The sequence below is a fragment of the Aethalodelphis obliquidens genome, unplaced genomic scaffold, assembly GCF_003676395.1.
Source record: "Aethalodelphis obliquidens isolate GAN/ISIS:26980383/991018 unplaced genomic scaffold, ASM367639v1 scaffold11, whole genome shotgun sequence".
Taxonomy (NCBI): domain Eukaryota; kingdom Metazoa; phylum Chordata; class Mammalia; order Artiodactyla; family Delphinidae; genus Aethalodelphis; species Aethalodelphis obliquidens.
The window spans coordinates 31,761,537-31,789,455 of NW_020837955.1; the positions used below are offsets into that span (position 1 = coordinate 31,761,537).

The 27,919-nt window shown below is 49.5% G+C and overlaps 1 protein-coding gene across 3 annotated transcripts; it reads left to right on the forward strand.

Annotated features, from left to right (window-relative positions):
* The first annotated feature begins 7,871 nt into the window (after positions 1-7,871).
* On the forward strand, positions 7,872-25,058 carry LOC113623661 (pancreatic lipase-related protein 2). 3 transcript variants are annotated; one of them, XM_027113131.1, is made up of 13 exons: positions 7,872-7,920; positions 10,450-10,604; positions 11,973-12,098; positions 13,895-14,029; positions 14,764-14,875; positions 16,311-16,430; positions 17,845-17,968; positions 19,203-19,207; positions 19,976-20,085; positions 20,527-20,656; positions 22,891-23,002; positions 23,887-24,054; positions 24,960-25,035. In XM_027113131.1, exons 1-13 carry the CDS (start codon positions 7,872-7,874, stop codon positions 25,021-25,023), a joined length of 1,410 nt encoding a protein of 469 aa, XP_026968932.1. In that variant the 3' UTR covers positions 25,024-25,035. The 3 variants fall into 3 exon arrangements, with proteins under 3 accessions (XP_026968932.1, XP_026968930.1, XP_026968931.1); XM_027113129.1 differs by lacking the exon at positions 19,203-19,207 and having other exon boundaries at positions 17,845-17,964; positions 19,967-20,085; positions 23,887-24,035; positions 24,923-25,058; XM_027113130.1 differs by lacking the exon at positions 19,203-19,207 and having other exon boundaries at positions 17,845-17,964; positions 19,967-20,085; positions 24,960-25,023.
* Positions 25,059-27,919: the final 2,861 nt, after the last annotated feature.

Below are 27,919 nucleotides of genomic sequence, written 5' to 3' on the forward strand. Positions count from 1 at the left end.
CTGACAGGGCCTCGGGCAGCGACCACCTGCAACAGCTCAGCACCTTGGGATCGGGTCCTCCAGCAGAGAGCCTTCTAGTCGCTGGGTTCAGTGTCTCTTTTCAAGGAGTGGGTCAGGAGGTGTAACAGTTACACCCAGGGTACCTTGTCTCTATCAGTTGCTCCTTCAGTTCTAGTGACGTATATTACCCATCAAATTTCTTATCTAAAGTACCACTCAGTTTATCACTCTAAGACACTCGCAGTCCTACAGCGGACGTTCCAAGACAGCTAATATGGAAGTTCACACTGGCCACTGTGACTATTTTGAACTATTTATTTTGAACTATTTCAATAGCTTAAATCCTATACGTTTCACACAAGGTAAGTAGGAACCGTAGCACAGAAGAAATCACATCATAACACCCTGGCTACTTATCAGTGTGGCTGCAGAGCCTCCACTTCCTGTCCCCACACACCCTTGACCTTAACGTACCGCCTGCGAGCTGGATGGGGAGATTAGGGCTCTCCGTGGTTACTCCGGGGGACACTTGCAGTGTCTATGTGGCCCCGGCAGATCTGAAATCCAGATTTCAGCAGCTGCGTGGGGCCAGCTTGATTAGACTTTGTTCTTTTTTGTTCTTTAAATAACAGAGGTGGTGCATTTTTCAGAATGCATATGAATACGGCCTTTGGAGCAATGAAAATACACCCCATTCATAGTCAGTTTGTTAACATAAAGCTCAGGGGGACATTCAGTCTGGTTGGAAGCAATAGGAAAAGGAACTGAGCCAGCAGTCAGGGCTCTAGTCAAGCCTGGTGACCTTGGGCAAGGGCTTTCCACCTCTCTGGGTCTCAGCTTTCTCATCTGTAAAATGGAACAGAAGGCTCCATCCTTAAGTCAGGGAGCTGTAAGATGAGGGAGGCTCCTTAGGGAGTATGGCCACAGTCTGACCCCAGACTCAAAGCTACCAGAAGGCAGCAGGCACGCAAAGCAGTGCTCGTTAGGATGGGCTTCAGACCCACCCAACTCAGGCCCTGCATGCTCACCCCAAGGTGCAGGAAGCTGGGCATCCAGGGGCTCACGGGACTAGTTGAGGCAGCTCCAGGAGTGCCAGGGTTGCACCAACCAGCCTGCAAACTAGAATCAACCGGGAGCTTAAAAAAAAGATGGAGTGGGGGGGCTTCCCTGGTGGCACAGTGGTTGAGAGTCCACCTGCTGATGCAGGAGACCCGGGTTCATGCCCCGGTCCGGGAAGATCCCACATGTCACAGAGCGGCTGGGCCCATGAGCCATGGCCACTGAGCCTGCGCGTCCGGAGCCTGTGCTCCGCAATAGGAGAGGCCACAACAGTGAGAGGCCCGCATACCGCAAAAAAAAAAAAAAAAAAAAGATGGGGGGGTCTTGTCCCAGGCCCCACCCTGACCAACTCAAGAACAATCCCATGTACAGGCCTTTTTAAAAAGTCCTCGGGTACTTCTCCCCGTGCAGCTGGGTGAAGCTCCCTCAGGAAACAGTATTTCCTGAATCCTCTAAAGGCGAGTCTTCTCATCCCAGGCTTCCAAGTGAACTTATTCCTCATTCTCCAAGGGAATTATTAATTTTGTGTTTTCACCTAGATGATAATCTATTTTTTTTCAGTCAGTTACAGAGACAAGGTTTTCTCTTTGTTGTGGTAATTTGCAGTAAGAGTTTTGTTTCCTAAATTGATGTGCAATGAAATGATGTTAATGGGAATGTCCGGGGGGCGGGTGAAAATTTTTAGTGAGGATGGTGTCCTTCTATTTACTCAGGTCTGAGAAACCTTAGAGAGTATGGTCTGGGACTGAAAATGTGGAAGACATGTCCAGTGTCACAGACTTTGAGAGCAGAGAGTTGGCTTTGGGACCCGGAACGGAAGAGCAAATGTGGCCAGAGAGGAGCAGGGAGGGGTGGGGGAGGAACGAGCCTCGGGGGTGGTAGCGGGGACCCCAGGGGGCTCCTCAGTGGGGAGATACAGCTGACATCCCTGGCAGCAGAACCCACAGGTGCAAAAGCTCAGGAGAGGAAAAGAACAGGTGTATTCCAGAACTGTGTGTCCTTCCATCTAAGCACTTGTAGGGTGGGAAGGCATCAGGGAAGAGCAGAAATGAAGCTGGGCGAGGCCACGTGGTGGCCATGTTAATTTTCTCGGGCTGCCATAACAAAGTACCACATACGGCATGGCTTAAACAATAGAAACTTATGATCTCACGATTTTGGAGGCTGGAGAGCCCAGGACCAAACTGTCACAGGTTCGGGTCCTTTCGGCAGCTGTGAGGGAGACGCTGTCCACGCCTCTCTCCTTTGGGTGGTTGCTGGTGATCTTTGCCATTTCTTGGCTTGTAGATATATCACCCAAATCTCTTCGTTCATGTTCACATGGCCTTCTCCCTCTGTGCATGTCTCTGTATCCAAAGTTCCCCTTTTTATCAGGATACCAGTCGTACTGGATTAGGACCCACTCGAATGGCCTCATTTTACCTCTGTAGAAACCGTAACTCCGAAAGGTCATGTTCTGAAGTCCTAGGGTTTAGGACTCCATCATATCTTTTTGCAAAGAACCCAACCCAACCTATAACAGTGGCCAACCTCGCATGTCCAGCTTAGGAGCTTGGACTCCACTTAAACTGGATCCCTCTCTACCAGATACCCGCAAACTATTCTCTTTAGTTAAAGCCCAAATTACGTAGCCCTGGTACAAGCCCTCTTCAGTGTGCTGTTCCTTGTTAGCTTGTTCAATCAGTTGAAATTGTATTTCTTTTAGGCAATCAGTGTCTGTGCCCCAAGGGACCATCAATTCCATGAGGGCAGGGCAGTAGGATACTCTGTTCCCTCCCTGTTACACCCTCAAGGCTGGAAGAGCATCCAGCACGCTCTGGCCGCATAAAAATGAACACGAAAGAGTGAACAGATACGTGAAACACGCATCTGAGGGCGTCAAGGAGCCACCCACAGGATCAGAGCTGGGAGGAAACCCTGGGGGAGGCGGATGCGGTGCCCTAGAGAGACGTGATGCCAGCCCCTCGAGGGCGAGGGGAGGGAACAGATAAAAGAGGTGATGAAGGTAAGGAATGAACAGGTCTCAATAGGCCTCAGGGTGCAGGCGAAGGAGAACCCAAGCCACCCCCTCCCCCGGGCAGCGGCTGCGCCAGCTGGCAGGGCTCCCCAGGCTCTGACCCTGCCACTTGCCTACATGTGGCCGGTGAATGACTTTTCCCACAGGTGCTGGCCTTCCCTTCCCTCCCAGGGCAGACAGCTGGCAGGACCTCAGAACCTCAGGCCCCCAGAGAGGAAGGAGGAACTGAGCTGCCCCTGCCACGGGCAGCCAACTGGGAGGCGGCATGGGGCCCTGCCTTGGGTCACCTGTCACAGAGACCAGGCGGGCTCGGGACTGCTTGAGAGCACCCAGTGGGTCTGCCCCCAGCCACTGGTGACTGTGGCAGGGGTGCCCAGCCCCGTGGGGTCAGCTTGGTGCAGGGACAGTGTTCCTAAATCCACCGAGGTTCCCCCATTTACAGGGCAGCAAACTGAGGCCTCCAGGAGAGAGCAGCTGCACAGTAGGAGGCGGCGCCTAAAATCAAGGTTTCCTCCTCCATTCGCCCCAACTAAGCCCCTTACTTTCAGGGCCTCTGTTGCCTTGGCTGTAGAATGGGAATAAAAAAGGCGCTCTAGGAGCTACGATTTGATGGCCGCCGTCTTCTCTCAAGACACCTTTTGAACCAACACCACCTATTTCTCCTCTGATATTCAGCTCTCTCACGCCCTCAGCACCTCTTCCAGAGATTGTATCCCCGAGACGTGTGTGTTCAGCTTATTTCTCATTATCTTAGGTATTGTCACCTCTTGGATGACTCCTTATCCACTTTGAAAGAGGGGTTTCGATGCTGCGCTCCTTCAGGGTGACTCTTGCTTGAATTGAGAGGTGAGTCCTTTCTCTAGGTTGCAGTTTCCAAAATTTCCTGTGGGATCCCGGATTCGAAGACGACCTTAGAAGTACATCGCTTAAGTCACCCCTCATCTGATGCTTGGCTTCTGTCCATGTCTACTCAGTCACCATGTCATCCAAGTAAGGCAGGGGTCATGCCCCACCAGCAACGGCCTATCCTACTTCCCAGTGATTCTAACCTTTACAAAGCTTTTCCTCATACTGAGCAAATCTGCCTCAGTGGGTCCCTTGAGGCCAGGGGTGACCACGACCTGCCCTTGGCATTTAGAACAGAGCCTGGTGACCTGGAAATAACAAGAATCGCTTCTTGCCTAAATGAACTATAACCCTCCCCTTTCTTTCCAGCTCTGCCCTCCCAGGTGACTGTTGACCAGATGAAACACCACTGGCCACTCAGGTGAGAAGTTTTCCCAGATTCCTTGACCAGTCTGTAGCTGGAGCCAGGAGAGCATAGACAATGGGAACCACAGATTATCTGAAAGTGTCTCACTAAATCTTTGTCAAAAATGACAATCAGGGCTTCCCTGGTGGCGCAGTGGTTGAGAGTCCGCCTGCCGATGCAGGGGACACGGGTTCGTGCCCCGGTCCGGGAAGATCCCACATGCCGCGGAGCGGCTGGGCCCGTGAGCCATGGCCGCTGAGCCTGCACGTCCGGAGCCTGTGCTCCGCAACGGGAGAGGCCACGGCAGTGAGAGGCCCGCGTACCGCAAAAAAAAAAAAAAAAAAGACAAGTCACAGAAAGGCTTGGCTGCTATTAGGATGGGTGGTGAAACCAGACAACTACACAGTCCAAACCCTTTCCTAACGAGGATGGAAATGTCCTCATTAGGAAAATAGAGTCAGGAAAGGGTGGTGCCCAAGGCCCAGCTAACCCACCAGATGGACCACAGGCCTCTGAACCACTGCGACCAACCTCTCTCAGGGGATGTCCAGTGGCTAGACACACCTGCCAGGGCCCCAGTGACAAAAGATGGCCCAGTCCAAGGGCTTATCCAAGGGACATTACAGAACTATGGACAGGGTTAAGGGAATCCACTAGGGGTACTAAATCACCAGGGATGTAGCAGCAGCTGGGAGCTCTAACTTCCCTGGAATCTGAAGCTTGGAGGGAGGAAGCTGTCATGAGAGTCTGGAAGGAGCTGGGGCCAGGGGAGGAGCTGCTTGAGAGGGGCTGCAGCTGTCAGGAGGGAAGTGCAGCCATCAGCCGACCACAGCACAGAAGGGAGGGAGCCTGGGGAAGAAATACCCCGACCTCTCCCTCCTCCCACCTCTTTCCCATTGACCGAACCCAACCAGAAGGCCAAGGGCAAGTGGTGCAGGGGCGCTGTCCATAGAGAGCTTCTGGGGCATGGAGCAGGGAGAAGGCAGCAGAGATCCGAATGTTATCCAGCTCACCATTAGCTTCCAATGCTTCCTCCTTTCGTCCATCAAATGTTTAGTGATCACCTAGTACCTGTCAGGCGCTGTCCTAAGCTCTGGTGACACATAAATGATTCTATAGACCTTGACCCTGCCACCAAAGCAAGGTCTAAACAAATAATCCCTGAAATATAATTACCGGTTGGGATACATTCCGTGGAAGAAAAACTAAGGAACGTGATAAGAGATGTAAAGGAAGGTCTGGTTTCTCCACGGGCACTGGAGAAGGCTTCTTTGAAGACGTCACATTTAAGCTGAGCCCTGAGCGATAACTTCAGTTTAGGCAGGGAAAGACTGAGGGCAGTGTGTTCCAGGAAGAATAAACAGAGTATGCGAAGACTCCAAGATGGGCACTTTCAACAGACCACACACAGCCCGTGTGCCTGGAGTTCAATTAGTGAGACTCAAGGGGAGGGAGGGGAGAGAGGCATGGTCCAGGTAACGCTGCACCCTGGTGAGGAGTTTGTACGTTTTCCCAAGAGTGGTGGGCAGCCACCGGCCCCGTGTCATGGGTCCAGGGCTTCCATTCAGCCTCATACTGCCATTCCAGGCTCCTCAGTAGGGTTCTTGATAAGCATGAGTGTCAGGCCTTGGACTAACCTCCTTCCTCAGCTGCAGGACACCCGCAGGAGCTGTGGGGTGGCAACATTGGGCTTTGGGGTCATTGAGGTATAGGTGACCCCACTCAGGTTCATCAGCACTTTACCAGTTCCACAAAGCTTGACTTTTCTTAAGCCCACGTGAGATAAGGAAGTTCATTCCTGGGCTTCCCTCAGCACCACCCTGCTCACCTCCAGCCTCAGAGTTCTCAGAAGGGAAGTTCACAAAAAAAAGAAGCCATTTTCTACACTTGAAACCCTCCGGAAATTGCCGGCAACCTTGTGGGATAGATTGAAGGGCAGGAGTAGAATACGGAGCAACTGGAACTCTCACCCAGCTGCCGACGGGAGTTCATGCAGGTGCAGTCGCTGTGGGAAAGTGTTTAGCAGCAGCTCCTAAAGTTAAGTACGCACACACCCCAGGACCCGGCAATGCTACCTCTGGGGACAAACCTGAGAGAAACGAGTGCAAGTCTAACGAAAGACAGGTACTAGACTAGAAGGTTCCCAGCAGCATCGTCCATAACAGTCCCAAACTAGAAAGAACCCACGTGTCCACCAAGGCAGAATGGATACACCAACTGATAGAGTCACACAGAAATGTACCATATAACACAGCGATAAAGAGGAACCAACTACTGATACATGGAACAACATGGGCGAATCTCAAAACCATGTTGTGTGAAAGAAGCAAGGCTCTAACCAGCACATACTGCATAATTCCACGTATATGCAATCCCAGAAGAGATCAAACTAATCTATGGTGATAGAAGTCGGAGCATGGCTGTGCGGGTGGTGGTACAGGGGTCATCAGAGATACTTCTGGCTGCTAGAAATGCTTTTCGATCTGGGGCGTATACACAGGAGTATACATTTGTCAAAACTCATTAAACTGTACTCAAGTTCTCAACTTAAGATGTATACACTTTGGAGCATCTAAATCATATGTCAATTTTTAAAACAGCTGGGCAGCACCTGGCTTTCACCCCTCAGCCCTGAAGGAAAGCAAACACTTCCATCTTTCTTATCCCTGGGTCATAAACTACATTGTTTCCCAACAAAGCTGTATCTGAACAGTGTTTATTTGACTCTTTTGAGTGCCTCCACCAGCAGGGTTTTTACAACTCTGTCCAGCATCTTTGGAAGGATGCTCTCCACCCACCTCACCCCCAAAGTAACCAAGGGCTGTCTTCATAAACAGATGCTTCCACTGAACGGATGCTTCGGACTGCCCACTCCTGCACGGCTCTGCCAGTGTCTGCAGGGCAATGAGATGAGTTCGGGCTTCCTGTTTCCAAGAGGATTTTGAGTGGGTGGCACTACAGCTTGGAGTTTCCCTCTTATCACCTGGGGAACACGATCTTTTGGCAACTGTACCTGTAAATTCAGATTAACAGAGCCCTTTGCCGTCCTATAAAGTCAGTTTCCCTTTCCTCAAATCTCACTTCATAAACAGCCCTGCTCCCCAGCTGAGCCGGCTTTATGTATTTATGATAACCTAGGTTCAAACCTGGCATGTACAGAGCCCTATCTATCCCCCACCCCCGTCCTTTTCTGAGGAATCCAAAGGATAAAGTCTGGTTATAAAAGGCCATGGCCAACCTGCTGGGCTGCAGGTGGAAGCTCTGGGGCCACACAGTAAGTCACAGCCCCACGCGGGCAGGGAGCCGGGTAGGGGTAGGGCTGCCAGGGGGACGTGGCCCAGAACAGGGGAGCACAGCCGTGCAAAGACCCTGAGTGCAGGGTCCGAGAGAGGCGCTGCCCAGCTCCCTGTGTGCAGGGAGCCCTCAGCCTCAGGGTCCCCACCTCGAGGGAGAGCCCCATGTGTGCTGAGGGCCGCCTGCCCTGTCCGCCAGCCTCGTGCCTGTGCATCTGGTGTCCGTGCGTCTCTGTCTTCATCCCCGAAGATGCTGCCCTCTTGGACCATCGGCCTTCTCCTGCTGGCCACAGTCAGAGGTGAGGATGCTGTCACCATCCCTTTGGTGACCGTGCCTGGGCTGGCCTTTGGGTGAGACAGACAGAGGCATCCTCATCACCTTCTCCCTAATTAATAGCATTATCATTATTGCATGAAACAGCAATCGCTACCAGTCGGGGAGTGATGACTCTGTGGTAGAGACAGGGCACCGTGCTCAACAAGGATTATCCCAGCATTGTCCAGCTTGGTTTCCGTCCTCCTGCAAAGGCTCCAGTGGCTGGAGCAGGCGACGGAGGTGGCAGGCAGCTGGGCCAGGTGGAGAGTGGGACGTTCTTGTCAGGCCCCCAATACCCTCAGTTCCTAGGCATAGACAAGTGCACATCTGCAGACTAAAATCTTGTGGATGTGTCCCTCTGTGAACTCCCGTCCTGCCCGGCCTCCTGCCCAGAGGAGATGCAGACACCCACGTTCTACTTGTCCTGAAACCTCCCTTGTTACCAAAGCCCCCTTGAGCCCGAATCTGCTTATGCCCATCCCCCCACCTCCTCACACGTGTACCTCGCAGGTGTACCTCACAGGTGCTCTCTTTCCCACACTGCCGGGTCTTCTCACCTCCTCTCCCATGAGTCAGAACCCCTCACTGCCTGGCTCGTGAGGCCCCCAAACCCTGCTGAGCACAGTCTCCCCAAGAACAGACGTGGTCTCCTCCAGTCCCTGCAAGGGCTTTCTTCTGCATCCGGACCCTTTCCCCTTGTCTCCTCAGCTTGCCCCCAGCCCCCTCTTGCCTTTCTGGAATTCCAGCCCAGCCTTGCCGCCAGACCCGGCCCCCCACAGAAGAGCCCGGGTGGGGTCTGGCTGCTCCTCAGGCCTTTCCAACCCCTCTTGGTCTCCTTCGCTGATCTGCTGCTTCCTCCTGCCCCAGACACGGGCGTTTCCAAAGGTCACTCCAGGTGCTCTCCTCATGTGTCTTTTCCTCAGGACTGCCCCCTTGTCCAGTCCCCAGCAGCACAGCCCCAGTCCTCCCAAGTTCCAGGCAGCTCCACCAGGGCCTCCCACCATGCCTCAAAGTCACTTGTCCCCCACCAGGCTTGGACAGCACCCCCTCGCCCCATCTCCCCGCCTCTTCCTTAACTTCCTCTGCCATCAGGTCAGAAGGCCTCTCCCCTCTCCAGGCCCACAGCCCTGCCCCCAGGCTCCCCCACCTCTGAGCCACTTACTCTTGTCTCCCACCCCAGTCACCGGCTCAGCACCCCCAGCACCTCCCCACGACCCACCTAACACCCAGGTATCTTAATCTGGCATCGAAGCCCCTGCGCTTACCATCTGAAGCCAAGGTTGCTTTAACCTCCTGTGGCCTTTCCTGTGGGACGGTTCTCTCTTCCCAGAATGAATTCAACGCTGTCATTATTCCTTCCCAGTTAGGTTTCCTCTCTTTCAGGGCCGGGTTTCGATCTGATTTGTCTCTATGGCTCCCCAGTTCCTACTTTTATTCCCAGTTAAGCTTCTAGGGCTCAAATCGTGGCTCCACCACTGGCTGTGGCCTTGGGTAGCTGACTTTTCGTCTCCGTGCCTTGGGCTCTTCTTCTGTCAAATAAAGGTAATATTCATTCCTTCCTCATGGGCTGTTTGGAGGCCAATACTGGTAAAACACTAGTGTGGTATCCGGCACATAGTAAACAACAAGTATTAACTATTACCAGTTTTTGAATGAATGACTAATAATTGGCTCCATCAGTTGAGGAAGACTAAGAGAGAAAATCCATCGTAATCCTCTGGATTTGAAATTATGTCACCCCTGGTTATACTGGGGGTGACATAATTGTGAAAATATATCATGGACTAGAGAAAGGACCCTCGGATTTAGATGGGGTTATTTAGGTCATCAACTGCATGTACTGAGCCCCTACTATACACAGTATGATGCAAAAATAAATTCTCCCTGTTCTTAAGACATTTACCTTTTCAAAGAACAACAGGGAAATCTGAAATGGCAGAGAATAATTTGGAAAAAACAAAGGTGCATAGGAGGATGACGTGAAGACATGTGGACTGGACAGATACCCAGGAATGCCTACTGTGTGCATGGCCTGTGCTGGACGTAAGAGAGACCTCAAGACTCATCGAATAGCATCTCTGTGCTACGACATTCGTAGATACTTGATAAATACATGATGGTTGATGAGTGGATGTAAAGGGCCATCTGGGAGTTTCCTGCAAGAGGTAGTTTTAAGGCTGAAGGTTCCCAGGAATTCTCAGTGATTCCCCAACCTGCCTGATGAACAGGGGCACTTATTAAATATGCTGTTTCTCGGGCCCCACCCCAGACCCTCTGAATCAGAATCTCTGAGGGAGGGGCCTGGGAGTGTGAAGATGCTCATTCACCCTCAGCCCCCAGGTGGTTCTTATCACCACAGAAGTCTGAGGAACACTGACAGCAAAGATAAAGATGAGCAGCGGCCTTCACCAGCCCTGAGCTGTACCCTGAAGAGTCCTCCCGAGTAGCTGAGGTGACATTGCTCCTTCTCAGACCCTCACACATGTCCTGTTTGTTCCTCTTCCTGCCCCAGGAAAGGAGATCTGCTACAAACCTTTCGGCTGCTTTTCCGATGAAAAACCATGGACCAGCATCTTTCAGCGGCCTTTAAAGTTATTTCCCTGGTCTCCCAAGGACATTGACACCCACTTTCTTCTGTATACAAATGAGAATCCAAATAACTACCAAGTAAGAGGGGCATAGAATGACCGCATGGTGGGGGATTTGGGCGCCCACACTGGAGCCTTCACATGGTTGTCTGAGGAATAATTCACTGCCTTGGAACTTTTCACATGACGCTCCCTCACCAGTGTTAGACTTAGAGCCATCTTAGCTCTCAGGATCATAAATCCCTTCGAGTATCTGATGAAATCTATGGGCGCCCAACCCGGAAACGGACACATTCACACACTTGTGCACAGAACCGCAGGGTTTCCCAGGATTAGAACCCTGTTTGGGGAGGAAGGGGGTGTAAGCAGCTCTTATGGAGAAACCCAGACCTATGTATCCCTGAGAGGGTCTGGCTTCTTTCCAAACCAGGCAGTGGAGGGAGCATAGCCCCTCAGAGGGTAGGGGTCGGGGGATGTAAATCCTTCCTCAGGAGCTAGAAGGGGAACAGGGGACATTTAATGACAAAGGAGAAATTTGGGGACCCTTGGAGCAATCTTCAGTTCCCAGAAGGCCTGCCAGGTGGAGGCCAGCAGGCTTCCTCCAGGTGCTCAGAAGTGAACGGGAAGAACTTGCTCAGAACTCAAGCAGCTCACAGCTCTGACCCCAAACCAAGTTTGAGAGAGCAGGGTGTCTGTCTATAGGTCCCCGAGGTCACCTACTGTCGGATTCTAGGTGACAAACTACCCACCCAGAGTCCCCATTTAAAAAAATAATTTTTAAAAATAAAATATATTTTATGCAAAAAAAAAAGAAATCCTGAGAAGGGACTCATAGGCTTCCCCAGATGGCCGAAGAGGTCCTGGCACAGAAAAGCTGAGGAACCCCTGGGCCAGAAGCATCAGGCAGAGGGGAGATGCACCTCAACGGAGCAGGAAGGGTTAAATGCATAAAATAAAAAACATTGGATTAAAAAGGACACTAATTATACTGGAAAACAGTTATCAGAACATTTAAAAAGATAAATATGGGATATAGTAATATGTGTGCTGCCTTATTATCTCACTAAAGAACAAGGTCTAGGGGTTGGTCTAATCACTTCTGTAATTTTAAATAGTAATGAGTACAGATGATATTTTTAAATATCTGTAACAACTGTAATATAAAATGAAAATATCTGCCACCTCTATTGGTGACAGTGTATTGCTAAGTCTGCTATGTTTGTTGCTCAATTTCACAATTAACAAAAATGCTACATTTCAGTATAGAAAAATCAATAAACTTGGACGTTCTGAATTCTATCCTCCAACCCTAAGTCAGGAACTCCTGTTCTAGCCTCATCCAACTTCGTGGGAGTTGAATCTGTCACCTTGGCTACGGGAATGGGCTCTAATGGGTCTGTGGCTTGGAAAGGCCAACATTCAAATTCATCTTTTCTAATTTAACCAGCGGATCAATGTCACTGACCTTAGCACCATCGAGGCTTCAAACTTCCAGCTGGACCGCAAGACACGCTTCGTCATCCACGGCTTCCTAGACAAGGGGGAGGAGGACTGGATAATTGACCTGTGCAAGGTAGGCATTCACCCTCCTCACCTGGTGAGAGCAGCGCCCAGCACATGGAGGCAAACTCCGCATCCCCTGAGGCTGGGAAAGGATAACTTCCCAGGAGAGACGGGTCCATCCTAAAACCACTGAGGAAAACTCGGGTTCTCATGGGTACCCAATGTCAAGGTCTCCCAACCCACGAACCTCTAGTCAAACATCTCCTTATGAGGCTGAAAAGACCCAGAGTCCAATCAGAAAGTCCCAGAGGTGGAGACAACAGCAAATGACCTGGCGTTTGTCTCTGATGGTTTATATAAAACCCTTGTATGTCATAAAAAATACTTTACCCCCCGCAGCACTACTATCCAAAAGCATTTGCTGTGATGAGGGAAATGCTCTATATCTGCACTACCCGGATCAGGAGCCACTGGCCACCTGTGCTTACTGACCACTCGGCTTGTGGCCAGTGTGACCAAAGAACGAAATTTTAAATTTTATTTCATTTTAATTAACTGTAAAGAGCCACATGTGGCTCCTGGCCACAGTATTGCACAGTGCAGCTCTATAGTGATCATGAATATTAGGAATGAATTCTTATTCATACCATCCATTTCCTGAGCACTTACTGTGAGTCTGGCATTGTGCTAATCATTCCACAGTCCTTGTCCCGTTTAACCCTCCCAGTCATGCTGTGAGGCAGGCACAGTTATGGTTCTCATTTTATAGATGAAGAAATTGAGGCAAAGAAAACTTCAGTACTTGCCCAAAGTTGAATCCAGAGGTGGAATGCGAAACGAGGTCTTCTGTCCACAAGACACCACAATCCCGTGTGTCTACAGCTTTAGCCTGTAGGAGGTGCCCGTGGCACGGCTCTTAGAGGCTTAAGCTGCAGTGGGATAAGACCTCGAGCGGCTTCTGCCGGAGCGCTCTTTGTTCCTCTTGGTCTGGGGTTTCACACGTGCCTCCTGAGTTCCAGAGGGAGGCTACGCGGACCTGGGTATTGGAGAGCCAAGGGTATGTGGTCCACCAGGATGCCTTGACCCCCCAGCCAACCACTCCCAACTTCAAAATGCAGTCCAGGACCTCCCCAGATGAACAAAGGATATAGTGTAGCCCTTCCTGATGTTTCTTCCCTCCAGCCCCCAAGGGACCAGTATCTGTGCTTGGGTCACACTACATGATACAAAAGATGCATGTATCCGGGAGAGTTGTCTCCTACCTCGGTCTAAATTTCATCTTATTAAACTTGTCCCTCAATACTTTATATCTCCCATCAAAGCATTTTTGGGAACATAAAAGCAGCCTCTCTGTGGCTTCAACTATCTAGTATAAGGGTCTGCAAACTTTCCTGTAGAAGAGCAGGTAATAAATATTGTAGCATTTGTGGGCCATATGGTTTCAGCTCATATGGCTTCTGTTGTAGCTATGAGGCAGAGGTGAACAATCTGTAAACAAATGGGTGTGGCTGTTTGCAATAAAACTTCATAAAAGCAGTTAGCAAACTACTACCCGAGTGGATTTGGCACTCGGGTAGTCGTTTGCTAACCCCTGACCTCATAAATCATCTTTCTGACCTGGTTGTGTCAATGACCATCTGTAAAACCTTAGACAAGTCACTCTGTTCCAGGCCTCAGTTTCCACATCTGCTAAGTGGGAGTAAGTATACCCAGTTCACAGCACTGTGGTATGGATCAGGACGAGTGTGAGGAATGTTAAAGTTCTGACACAAGCTAGATGCTTGACGGTTGTGAACGCCTATCTGTGGAGTGTGCAACCCGTGGCTGTTAATAAACTGGTTTCTCCCTCATGTTTGTCTTTCCCAGAAAATGTTTAAAGTGGAGAAGGTGAACTGCATGTGTGTGGACTGGAAGCGCGGGGCCAGGACAGGATACACCCAAGCTGTCCACAACACTCGGGTCGTGGGAGCGGAGATAGCTTACTTAATACAAGGGCTGTCGGTAAACCCCCGCCTGGGCCACATCCTGTGGGTAGGGGGCAGGGAGAGGGGCAGGCCAGCACCCCGTGGCACCCAGGGGCAGCCTGGGGACCCATGGGTAGAGGCAGAGCCTGAAAGCCGGGAGCCCAAGAAGGGCCTTTGCTACATGAAGCTGCAAACTTCCTCCCTCCGGGGTTGTCCTGAAGATCCCTAGCTGTGGGGCCTGAGGCAGACTAACCTCTTCAGGCCTCAGTTTCCCCTTTTGAAATAAGCCTTCCTTGCAGGCTGTTCTGGGAATTGTAGAGCAGGCTGGGCTGCCCTGAAGTTCTCAGCCCAGATGAGTCTTCGCTCTCAGGGAAGGTCCCTTACGGCCTCCAGGAAGGTCGAGTCTGGAGACCCCCAGAGCCGGGCCCATTACCACGTTCTGCACTGGCCCAGCCCCTGCCGGGGACGAGGGGAGGGAGGTCCGCGGTGGGCTGCGTGTGGGAGCCGGCAGAGCACTGCCAGTCCCGGCCAGGGCGGCCTGCAGGTGATGCGCTGGCCACTGGTCAGCACCGTTACCCCGCGCGCCAGCCGGACCCCGGGACCTGCAGACTGGCCAGCCAGGGGCCGGGTCGCGCTGTCCTAGGCGGCGGCCTGGAGCCGGGGGTCGTTCCTCCCGAGTCTCCAGCCTGGGTCCTGCTCCAATCCCCGCTCCCTGAGAGCCGGCGCGTCCCCACCCGGTGCTCTGGGACCTGACGCTCCTTCCCTCCGCAGACCCAGCTGGGCTATGGCCCCGAGAACGTGCACCTCATCGGCCACAGCCTGGGCGCGCACACGGCCGCTGAGGCGGGCAGGAGGCTGGGGGGCCGCGTGGGCAGGATCACAGGTAGGGGCTCTGGGCCGGGGTTGGGGGCGGGCGCCGGCCCAGCCAGGGGAGCAGGCGATGGAAGGAGAGACCCGCGCGCTTCCCACGGCCAAGGGTGCCCCTTCCGGTCCTCCTGGTACTGGTTTTAGGTGGTGCAAGGGACTTGAAAAATAATTGTTCATATATTTTCACGTGTACTAGAAAATACACGATTGTAAGCAAAAATACATTTATAAAAAAAGAAAAATATAACTAACACATTAAACTCATGACTTCAGGGTTATTATTGGTAGAGTATGGCAAAGTTTTTTAAAAAGTGAGCTGATTTTTGAAAAAAATCAATTCATCAGTTCCACAAATATTTATTGAATGTCTTCCCTGTGCCAGGACAGGCAGAAAATGAAAGTGACTAGCTGAGACCTGCCATAGGAGGTGCTCAGTAAAGAATGAATGGAGGAAGGAAACACCAGGCAGAATGAATACACAGACATAGACACAGACAACCGTCTGGTGCACCACATCAGTATGTAACTTAGGCAAACTGTTCAAGTCAGCATTTAATGAATGCGTCTGTTGCTCTGGGCACCAGGCTAGGCTTCGGGTGAAGGATAAAGGTATTTTTCAGTTTGCAATGTCCTTTCTCTTAGATCTTTCCATGGGATTTTCACAGTAACCCTGCCAGGGGAGTTACTGTTGTTATCCCCACTTTCCAGGCGCAAGGAGGACAGGCTCCTGGCCTTGAGCAGCCAGCACTAGATGTAGGTCACCGAGTCCTGAGTGCCCTGCTCCTTCCACCTTCTGCTTGTCTTTGAAGATGAACTGGGCACGGCCCCTGCCTCAGGAAATCCAGTCTAGTGCAGGAGGCAGACAACTAAGTAGACAAATAAAAGTCAAAGCAGAATTAACGAATGCAGAAGAATCCTATGCAATGAGGAGGGAATGACCCAAGAAAGGAGAGGCTACACTTTCCATGAAGAGGTCGTGTTTGAGGGGCTCTTGGAGGGGAGAGAGATTAGGGGAGAGTGTGGGAGAGCGAGCAGCAGGCCCGGGGCCATGACCGCAGACGCAGGGGAATGGGCCGTGCAGGGCTCGGAGACTGTGGAGGAGCTGGGCCGGGCCCGGGAGCTCAGTCTTGGAGGGCCGTGGCCAAACAGAACGTGTGTGAGGGAAGAAAGGAAAAGGGAGACGAGGGGAGCAAGGGCACCATCCCGATCTTCCATGACGCCAGGCAGTGGGGATTTCTGGATGTCCTGTGACAGGCAACGACCCCACTGGCAGCCTTTCTGTCCCAGCCTCTCTCCCAAGCAGACCAGGACCTACAGACTCAATTCTCCAAACTATGACTGCTGGGGCGTGGGATCCTTCGCCCAGGAATCCCCATGGATTTTGTGCGTACAGGGTTTAGATCCTGGGTGGTCTTAGAGTGGGGCCTCCCTGTCCACCTCCCCCTTCTTAGGGCTGGACCCGGCACAGCCATGCTTCCAGGGCACGCCAGAGGAGGTTCGGCTGGACCCGTCCGATGCCATGTTTGTGGATGTGATTCACACAGATTCTGCTCCCATAATCCCTTTCCTGGGTAAGTTCCTCACCCCACCTCTCAGGGACCAGGGCTGTAACTGATGAGAGCAGATCCAGGCATGTGCCCCCTGCCACCCTCCCCCACCTGCACACACATACCACAGGGTGGTATTCAAAATGGTTAACCAACCAGTCAAAACGGGTGTCAGCCACAAACAAACAGCAAGTTCAGTGCCAGTGATGTCAGCCTGAGGCCTCAGGTAGGACGAAAGGCTTCTATAACCTGTGGAAGGCTCCCTCCGTCTCCAGACTCTGCATCCTTCCCTAGTCTGTCAGTATCCAGAGTGGCATTTATTATTGATGTTTGACCTGTACTTGCAAAATGCAAAGGTAATCTTTGCATTTTTTTCTTCTTTTGTCAAAGCTTTGCTTACAGTTTGTTTTGTTGGAGATTAAATATAGCCCTTAATTGAATTCTTCTAAAATTAACATTCTTTTTTCAATATTTTCTTGTATAACCACTCATGAAATGTACCAATAAAAGGTAAGGTTTTGATGATCCTATCACTTATGAAGTGTTTACCATGTGCTGCATTGAACATTTTGCATACATTAGCTCATTAATCGTTGTAACAACCCTGAAAAGTGGGTATTGTTATTACCACTTCATAGCTGAGGAAACTGAGGCTCGACAAGGTAAAGTAATTGATCAAGTAATTGTCAAGATCACAGATGTGTAAGAAGAACCAGGATGTGATCACAGGTCTGTGCTTCAAAATCCAAACCACCTAGCCATTATGCTGTGGTTCTCATACAACAACAAAGTTTATGTGGTCTCAGTAACACTATAATGTAGAAACCAAAATTTTAAAATGAATAAAGTAATAAAAAGTGCGCCAGCCCTGCCCTGACATGTGTCTTCTGGTGCATAATGGTATCAGGACACCGATGATGGTATCGTTGTTGTTCAGGGCCTCCCCAAGACAGACAGACAGACACAAATACACATGTGCCCGTTCACCCAGAGCCTACCTCCCCCCTCATCTTACGTCCTCTGCTCTCTCCTCCTTTCTTTTTTTTTTTTTTTTGCGGTACGCGGGCCTCTCACTGTTGTGGCCTCTCCCGTTGCGGAGCACAGGCTCCGGACGCGCAGACTCAGCAGCCATGGCTCACAGGCCCAGCCGCTCCGCAGTATGTGGGATCTTCCCGGACCGGGGCACGAACCCATGTCCCCTGCATCGGCAGGCGGACTCTCAACCACTGCGCCACCAGGGAAGCCCTCTCCTCCTTTCTTGTTTTGCCAAGTGCTCATCTGAGAACTTCCGCAGAGCCAGAGACAGGGTGGCTGCACTGTGGGGAGAAGTTGCCAAGAAGGCTCTTGCTCCCATTGGAAGGAGCTGAACGCTCTTCGTGGCCACCACCTGACTCTGGGACCACTTCCCTCCCACTCATCTCTGCTGCCAATGTTTCAGGTTTTGGAATGAGCCAAAAGGTGGGCCACCTGGATTTCTACCCAAATGGAGGAAGGGAAATGCCTGGATGTCAGAAAAATGCCTTGTCAACCATCATTGATATAAATGGAATATGGGAAGGTATGTAAATGAGGGAAGCAAGACAGCAGCTGCTCCACTTGGGGAGAAGGCAGGTGGTGTGGTCTGTGCTGGACATTTTCACAGCAGTGGCACGAGATAGTTACTCTGATTAGCCCCATTTTACAGACGAGGAAATGGGGTCAGAAAAGTGATAAAACTTGCCCAAGGCCACCTTATATTTAAGCCCAATTTCTGGCTGCAAAGCCCGACCCCATGCCCAGCCTGCGCCTTCTCCCCCTTAGCAGGATGCTGAGACATGGGCTGCACTGGCACATCAGTTAGGACCCAGCTTTGCCTTTGGCCCCCATCCTTCCTTTGGTGCAGGCTCCTTGAAGGTCTGCAGAGCATAAGCAAAGATTTGGAGGGTTTTGACTTTCTTGCCATTTGCTATTGTCAGGTGCTAGGGATGGAAAGGGACTGAGCTGGTAAGAAGACGATGGGGGGAAGGGGGAGGACGGCCGTGCCCTGTGGGTTTGAGGGGCACGTGCATGGAGGCGGAGGCCTGGGGGTCTGGGGGACGAGCCTTGTACGTGTCTCCATTTATCTGAGAGAGCAGGCTCAGTACCCCTAATGTTAGGTGACCTAAAGTACCATCTCCATTAGCCGTCCCTTGTTCTGGCCCGGGGCTATTCCTGTTGCCCCTCCCCTGAGAACAGGCGTCACTCTCCTCCCTAAAAGTGGAGGCTTTGAGTCTGTGATCATCTCATTTTAGTCTTTATTTTTTCTGAGTGGGGAGTTCCCCGAGGCCAGGGGCTGTGGCCTGGGCCACCCGGACTCCTCAGGACCCTGCGCAGGGCCTGGCGCAAAGCGAGCTCTGTGTCCAGCTTGTTACCTTGAGCTGAGCGGCCTTCCGTGGCATTTTGATCTTGCATGTGCTTCATGTGAAAGAGCAGAGTCGATAAAACAATAGCCAACATCCACCTCCTCTCTGCTCAGCACCGGGTAACTCGAGGGAGGGCTGCTTGGCTGGTCTGATTTCTGAAAGAACACCAGAGTCACAGTGAGGGCTGCCCCCTCTCCGATGGGACGAGCAGGGCACACATAATAGGAAGGAGCCCAGGTTTAATTAGAGAGGTGGCCGGTCACTGGAACGTGCTTCTGTTGTGTGCGTGCCGAGTCGCCCTGGCCGCTGAGGAGCAATTACATCCGCTTGCTTCTCTAACATGGAATCCCTGGTCAGCAACTTTGGATGAAAGAGACAGTTAACTTCGAAACAGGTCCTATTGTCTGGTAATGAGTGTTGGTGTGGGGTGCGCGGGACTGGGGGGCTACGGAGAGCTAATCCCCCAAGCACAAAGGGCAACATTCCTTTCCCCACGGGTGGCGGATGAAGCCCAGCAGATCCCCAAGCAGTGGTCCCCAGGTATGCCAGGATCACTGTGGATCACTCCATGGGAAGTTTGTACCTAGTAGCTGGAGACAGGAAAAAACAATTTCCCAAACAAGAGGACTTTGGTTTAAAGAGAAAGACGGTGAAAGAGTAGCCAGAGGCCACGGTGACCTTGCTCTCCATTGCTTTTACCTCATGCCTGGAGGAGTAAGAAGGAAGAATTTCTCAGCCTGAGACCATAGACAGAAAAGCTTGGTTCACGCGAAAGGTGAAGTATGATATATCTCTAACCAATGCTCCCCGCTCCCCCAAGCCTTCGTTATTCATTTACGTTACATGCCTGGCCCCCGAGGATTAGACAGAGGTGCTTGTTAGACCTTCTCACTCCCTAACACTTGCCTAGCCCTGAGGGGGGCCACCCCAGAAAATGGACAGTGCCGGGGAGAGGAAAGCGACTCCAGCCAACCACCAGTACTAAACAAGCCCCCAGCTTTTCTACTTGCCCCGAAGTATGTCAAGGTCAATGACAGAGATTGTGAATTGTGACCAAGGTGTTCAGGGACACCATCACCCACCTGTGAAATGCAGAGGTGATTCCTCGCTGGGTCAGAATGGTTCGGGCTTCAAAAGTTTAATGCCTCTTGTTAGCGCCCTTGGCCTTTGTCTTCCCAGGAACCCAAGACTTTGTGGCTTGCAATCACATAAGAAGCTACAAGTATTACTCAAGCAGTATCCTCAGCCCCGATGGCTTCCTAGGCTACCCTTGTGCGTCCTACAATGAGTTTCAGGAGGTAGGTCACTCCAGGCACCCAGGGAAGTTGGTGGTGATGGTGGTGTTGTCCCTTTGGCTTGGAACAGAGCAGAGATGTAACTCCACGGCTAATGAAAGGAGGCACTAGAAATGCTGAGGCTTACAGAGCCTTCCTCCCAGGAATAGGATGGGCAGGAGGGGGACAGCAGACCTGAACTGTGCTGGGCCTTCCCTAGATCCCCAACTTTTCATTCTGGAAAATTCCCAATGTGTGCAAGGATGCATGGGTAGATGGATGCGTGCCTGCATGGAGCAGTGGATGGGGGAGAAGGGGTAGAATGGACACATGAATGGAAGGAAGAATAGGTAGATGAGAAGATGGATGAGGGATGGAAGGATGGATGGATAGATAGGAGGATGGAAAGGAAAATGGGTGAGTCAAAGGCCTACGACTCACAGACCTACTGTTTTCTTTCACTAGAGTGGCTGTTTCCCTTGTCCTGCTGAAGGGTGCCCCAAAATGGGGCACTATGCTGACCAATTTCAGGGGAAAACCAGTGCTGTGGGACAAACCTTTTTCCTGAACACAGGAAGCAGTGGTAACTTTACTCGTAAGTTTCCATTTTACTCATTTAAAAATTCTTGCAAATAATTTCAGAGTATCAGCCTTATTAGGACCCTTGGTAGCAATTGACAGAAACTCACCTCCAACCAGTTTAAGCTATAATGGAAAGGCAGTAGAATGGCATTTGTCTTGGATCTCAAGTTCACCCCTTTAACCAAAAATCCTGATCAATGGAATAAAGTACAGTGATTGGCCCAGGCTGGGTCACATGTCCACCCATCCCAGTGGCAGGAAGGATGGATCCATTAACAGAAGAGGGCAAGGCGGGGCAAAGTCCCTGTAAGTCAAGAAGTCTCCAGCTAAATACCTCTTCTACCAGTCCCCCTGCACACACACAAGCACGCTGCATTTCTGTTGTTGTTTTGTCCAGCTTCTCATTGAAAAAGTACAAGATACCGAAACGATCAAGATTCTTTTGTTAAAATTAATATCACACGGTAGCCGAATAGAAGAGCAGTTATTTTTCAAGGGATTTTTACATTAAAAAAAAAATTTATATAGCACTTCACAAATCTCTTTTCACTTACAGTATTTCATGTGATCTTCACAATATTTATCATGAAAGATCACGGTTTGGCACTCTCTGTAAAGTCTTATATGTATATTCCTTTGACCCAGTCATTCCACTTCTCAGAGTGTACCTTAGGAAAATACTTGCATGAGAAAGTGCTCAAGGGTGTTCACTGCAGCACTGTTTTTAATACCAGAAGACTGGAGAGAGAAACCTGGATACCCAGCAATTGGTAAACCACCAAATACTGTACAGAACCGCTAAAAAGAAGGCGATAGCTCTATGTGCTGAGGAGAGATCTCTAAGGCATATTTAGTGAAAAGGCAAGCGACAAAACAGCCTGCAACATGTCATGTATCAGTCAGGGTCCCAACAGGAGACAGAACGCATCCAAGTGGCTCAAATGGAGAGATTTTACTGAAGGGCCTCCTGTTAGAGGTGTGGGCAGGGTTAAAGGAACAAGCAAGATTTTCATGTTAAATTTTTACTTACCCATATTCATATTTTCCAAAATTTTATAATAAAATATTTTTCTTTGTAACAAGAAAAAAAAGGGCAAGGGATGCCGAGGCCCCCGGAATCTGGTGGCTGTGCAGCTCTCAGAATACAGGGAAGGAGGGAGTTTCTGACAGACTCATGGTTCTGGAGCAAGGTGGGGGCCAGGGAGATGACACCCGCACCTCTCTCCTCTGGCCTTCTGACCTCCTGCATACACCTCGTATTGGCTAAACCCAGCTAAAAGCCAGCAGCAAGGATCCTGGGGTGGGAGGCAAACATTCCGGAACACAGGGCAGGACGGAGAAAGGGAATCATTCTGGGGTGGGGATGGGTGGAGCGAATAGAGAATAACAGCACATACTATTTAAAGAAAGGAAAAGAAGCCCTTATGCTTTTATATACACAGATGTGTGAGAGAAAGAGAAAGAGAAAGCTCTAGATCAGCCTATCTCAACCTCACACTAATGACATTTGGGGCTGGATAATTCGTTGTTGTAGGCGTCTGTCCTGTGCATTGCAGTTTGTTTAACAGATCCTTGGTCTCTACCCACTAGATGCCAGTAGCTCTCCACACCCACCCCACCTCACCCCCAGTGTGACAACTAAAGAAGCCTCCAGACATTGCCAAATCTCCCCAGGGAGGCAAAATCTCCCCCTGATTGGGAACCACTGGACTTGATTAAGTATAGAGACCAAAGTGATGACATCAGGGAAGGACCTGAGATGCAGGGCAGGTAGATGGGGTGCTGATGAAGGTTCTTTCTTTTTTTAATTTATCTGGGTTGTTTTTCTATTGAGACTATGTCCGTTGCATGTGAAAACAGCAATAAACTAAAAGAGCAGTAGGTGATTTATCCAAACATTATAGCCACAAGCATCTCCCTCTCCCTGTGGCCTTTCTGGGGATGGCCAGTGATGTGAACCCAGGGTACACAGGTGCAGTAACCGACTGCCCTGCATCCATCAGGACACATACATTGCTGTATCGACAAGAGATTGTGCTGAAGTATAAGATTTACTTCCTCTGGAGTCCCTCACCCCCACCTAGAATCTGAATCCCAGGACCCCAAACCTCGTTTAAGGAAATCATTACTCACATTCACCCTTACCTCTCATCCACGGGGGACGTAGAGCTTGGAACAAGGCTGCGTCCACGGGGTCATTCTTTTCAACAAGAGGAGTTATTCGAATGATTGTATTTCTTTCAACAGGTTGGAGATATAGGGTATCTGTCACACTGGCTGGAAAAAAGAAAGTGAGTGGGTACATCAGGATTGCTTTGTATGGAAGTAATGGAAACTCAAAACAATATGAAATTTTCAAGTAAGTTTGATAGTAAAGTGAAATGACCATACTTTCCATAATAGATTCTTCATACAAGATTGGGTATAAACTGCTTTATAAATCTAGCCATCTATTATACAGAACCATTGACTCCTGGAATGTCAAACCTGGAAGGAAGGCTTAGCATCTGGTTCAATCACCCCATTTTACACATGAGAGGAGTGAGGCCCAGAGGGGGAACCGGCTATTTAAAATGAGACAAATGCTAACTCCTTTCGGATTGTCAGTCCTTGCTTCCTGACTTAGGTTTTCGGAAAATCAAATTCTCCTTAGGCCAGGCGCGTTTGTATGGCAACTCCCTTCCCGGCAACACACACACAGGAAGCCTGAGGCCGGCTTCTCGTTGCTGTGGTAGCCTCAGCACCTACTTTTGCTGGACATATGAGATACTTGGTAAATGTGTGTTGGATGAATGCATAACCGCGCTGTAAAATTAGAGTCTGGATTTTGCACAAACTTTTACATAATAATTTTCGTGTTAAGTTAAAATTCTTTGACAACTTCCTGTGCTACATATGAGGGGCTAACAAATGACCTCGGCTGACCCACAGGCATCTTCTAACATAAGACATTGCATTAATATAGTCCTGCAGTGAACTAATAGGGTTAATACACCACCCCAAATATTTAACTTCCCTCTAGGGACAAACTAAGACGGTGGAAATCTAGAGTCCAGTATTTTTTAAAGGTCTGTTCTTCACAAATACGTTTGTGTTTTAGCAGCCCCTGGATGTGCATGAAGTCATACAACCTATTTGCAGAAAACCAGAAACAGCAGCCGTTGTTTGAAGAAAAAATAAATTGCTGTCATCCTATGTATTCATATATCCAGCTGATATAACATTTTCTGTCTATGTTTTCAGAGGATCCCTCCGACCAGATGCAAGTCATATGCATGACATTGATGTGGACCTCAATGTAGGAAAAGTCCAGAAGGTCAAGTTCCTCTGGAACAACAATGTGATAAATCTCTTCCGGCCCAAACTGGGGGCTTCCCGAATTACAGTGCAAAGTGGCGAAGACAGGGCTGAGTGAGTACCTTTCATTCCATCTAAGTTTTATTTTCTATATTTAGCAATCAATGTATTCACCAGTCCATCCATGCGTCCAATCACCCACCTACCTACCCATCTAGGTATTCATCGACTCATCCATTCGTCCAGCCCTTTCTGCTCATCCACTTACCTATCCACTCATCCATCCAGCCATCTCTCCAGACCTGTCTCCTCACCCTTCTGGCTGTTCAGCCATCCGTCCATTCATCTACCCAACTCTTCATCTCAACTCTCCATCTATCCATCCAATTTACTTTGAAAAATCAATCATTTTCCTTAAGCCAAATTCAACTTGACAGGAGCAAGGCCTCAGTGGTAAGGCATCGATTCAAGAACAGGCAAATATGAAACTTTTACCTTAAGCAATAAGGAAGACACGTGCAGTACTTGTAGGAAATCTCTGAGTTAATTTCAGCTGGGGTGCAGGTATTAATGTAAATTGTTTTGTTTGGAGACTACGGCATGTGTTGGGATCTAGCTTATAGGGGCAAGCTCTTCTCATTCGGAGGGAATAGAATCTTACTTGGTAGGAGTTGGGAGAGTACCTAATTGTGTTTAAAATATGGAAACTCCAAACTGTGTTTAAAATATGATCCACCTTAAAAGGAGATCCTCATTGCTAAGCCCCAAACCCCCTAGACTTTGAAAATCTTTGGTCTGACCACTGATTCACTCTCAGCTCATTAAAAGCCCATGGAGGGGAGGAGGTTCTTTGAGTGGATTTGCTGGGTGAGAGTCACTTGGACTCTGCCTGGTGTAGCAAAAAGCTTTTCAGTCAGAGAGGTCCGAATCCCAGCGAGCGGGCCAAAAGCCGTTTACTCATCTGAGGGCACGTTTCCACGAGCAAACGAGCCTCATGCTGGAAAGGTTTTCTTCCACAGGTATAATTTTTGCAGCAGCGACATGGTGCAAGAAGACGTTTTACAAACTCTGTACCCTTGTTAAAAATGTGGTGGCCTCAGAAGACCTAAATAGACATTTCTCCAAAGAAGATCTACAGACGACCAACAAACACATGAAAGGATGCTCAACATCACTAATCATTAGAGAAATGCAAATCAAAACCACAATGAGGTATCACCTCACACCAGTCAGAATGGCCATCACCAAAAAAAATCTACAAACAATAAATGCTGGAGAGGGTGTAGAGAAAAGGGAACCCTCTTGCACTGTTGGTGGGAATGTAAATTGATACAGCCACTATGGAGAACAGTATGGAGGTTCCTTAAAAAACTAAAAATAGGACTACCATACGACCCAGCAATCCCACTACTGGGCATATACCCTGAGAAAACCATATATCAAAAAGAGTCATGTACCACAATGTTCATTGCAACTCTATTTACAATAGCCAGAACATGGAAGCAACCTAAGTGTTCATCGACAGATGAATGGATAAAGAAGATGTGGCACATATATACAATGGAATATTACTCAGCCATAAAAAGGAACGAAACTGAGTTATTTGTAGTGAGGTGGATGGACCTAGAGACTGTCATACAGAGTGAAGTAAGTCAGAAAGAGAAAAACAAATACTGTATGCTAACACATATATATGAAATCTAAAAATAAAAAGAAAAGAAAATGGTCAGAAGAACCTAGGGGCAAGACGGGAATAAAGATGCAGACCTACTAGAGAATGGACTTGAGGATACGGGGAGGGGGAAGGGTAAGCTGGGACAAAGTGAGAGAGTGGCATGGACATATATACACTACCAAACGTAAAATAGACAGCCAGTGGGAAGCAGCCGCATAGCACAGGGAGATCAGCTCGGTGCTTTGTGACCACCTAGAGGGGTGGGATAAGGAGGGTGGGAGGGAAGGAGATGCAAGAGGGAAGAGATATGGGGGCATATGTATATGTATAAGTGATTCGCTTTGTTATAAAGCAGAAAGTGACACACCCTTGTAAAGCAATTATACTCTAATAAAGATGTTAAAAAATAAAAAAATAAAGAAGAAATGATAAAAAAAATGTGGTGGCCTCTTTATCTTTATGATAATAAAATTTTTAATGGGCTTGTTTTGACGTTGAAGTATTAGTTTGATCTTGAGGTGTTAGTTTGACATTCTCTATGTTCTGGGGTCACATTTCAGAAAAGATTTGGGGGGCTGGAGCCACTTGGCCACAGGTAATGCCTAGAACATCCCACCGGTCTGCCTCTGCCACCATCTCTCTCAGGGCACTTGGTGTGGCCTGTCCTAATGTATTTTACATCCTTAGACAGTGGAATTCTGTCCTGTTTGAAAAGGTTTCTTCCACATGTTGCCCACTCAGCTTTCAGCATCCTGCGGGAGAGAGCAGACCCCATGTGAGAGCAGCCTGTGGCATGAGTGACAAGCTCTAAGCATTATTTAGGGGAAACCTGCCTGCGCCATGGAGGAAGGGCTTTAACATAAGTTACTACAGGGCTTCCCCGGTGGCGCAGTGGTTGAGAGTCCGCCTGTCGACGCAGGGGACACGGGTTCGTGCCCCGGTCCGGGAAGATCCCACGTGCCGTGGCGCGGCTGCGCCCGTGAGCCATGGCCGCTGAGCCTGCGCGTCCGGAGCCTGTGCTCCGCAACGGGAGAGGCCACAACAGTGAGAGGCCCGCGTACCGCAAAAAAAAAAAAAAGAAGTTACTACATGCACACGGCACAAAATGCAAACAGCGCAGAAGAGCGCTCATACACAGGGTACTTTCCTTCCAGCCTTGCCCTCGGGCCTCTCAGTTCCTCTTCCCAGAGACAACTTGAGTTTTTTCCAGAAACATTCTATGTATAAATATTCATGTACCCATCTCACACACCCCAGCCCCACCCCACCATTTTTTTTTTTTTCTCAAACAAATGGAAGCATACAATACGCACCGTTCTCACCTTGCTTTTTTCACTAACGGTAATTTTGATATTATTCTCTAATGGTCCAGAAAAGGCTTCTTCATTCTTTGCGTGGCTTCACAGATTCCACTGAGGGATGTGATGTGGTATGTTTGTCCCTGCTGATGGACATATAAAATTTTCCTCTTATGAATATTCATGCAACTACTATCCTTTTATGATATTCTAACATGATACAAATTTGTCTAAGAAATGTTTAGGATGTTTATTTTGATCAGTATTGCCAAAGTACAGTCCAATTTACACTCCAACCAACAACACGGTAGGTTGAACTGTAAATTCAAATTGCCGCTCTTGGGGGCCCAAAAATTCAAATATTGACAATTTCCTATGGTTTGTTCTAACATGAGAGTGTTTTGCCCCCTCACCAATGTGGTAAATTGTCAAACCTTTTGTCAATTAGGCGCTAAAAGTGCTTTTCCCTATGTTTGTGTTTGTTTTGTTATGAATGAGAGTGAACATCTTTTCAGTGTTTAATGGCCTTTTGTATTTCTTTTTCTGTGAATTGTCCAAATTGTGTGTCAACTTTAGGCATCTTTTTGATATAATTTTTACTTTAAAGAACTGTTTAATGTTAAGAAAATTGCAATGCTCTGTCGTATGCAGATATTTTCCCCAACTTATCCCTCTCCCTGGGAGAAAACCAGAAAGCTAGTGGGAGGGCCTGGAGCAGGGCCTACACCCCGACCTGGGCCCCAGCTCATACAAAGATTCCGCAGATGCTGTAACCCCAGGGGCTGCCGGGAGGGCTCCACCCACCTCACCTCACACCTGGTCAGCGCCAGGTTTCGGCTTTCCTTCCTGAGCAGGATAGGGCCTCAGCCTGCGTGGTCTTCTTTCAAGGCCGATGAGCGGGTAGGAGTCTGTGCTGAGCTCTTGGGGGGGCTCGGGGCCACAGCAGGCAGAGCTGCTGGGGTCTGTGCAGAGTGTGGCCCTTCCAGGCTGGCCTCCTGCCCACTCA

Bases quoted from the DNA above. Each gene is read 5' to 3' on its own strand.
- LOC113623661 (XM_027113129.1), top strand. From the start codon at position 7,872: ATGCTGCCCTCTTGGACCATCGGCCTTCTCCTGCTGGCCACAGTCAGA. The intron at 7,921-10,449 runs GTGAGGATGCTG...TTCCTGCCCCAG, and splicing joins CCTGCTGGCCACAGTCAGAG to GAAAGGAGATCTGCTACAAA. The intron at 12,099-13,894 runs GTAGGCATTCAC...TGTCTTTCCCAG, and splicing joins GGATAATTGACCTGTGCAAG to AAAATGTTTAAAGTGGAGAA.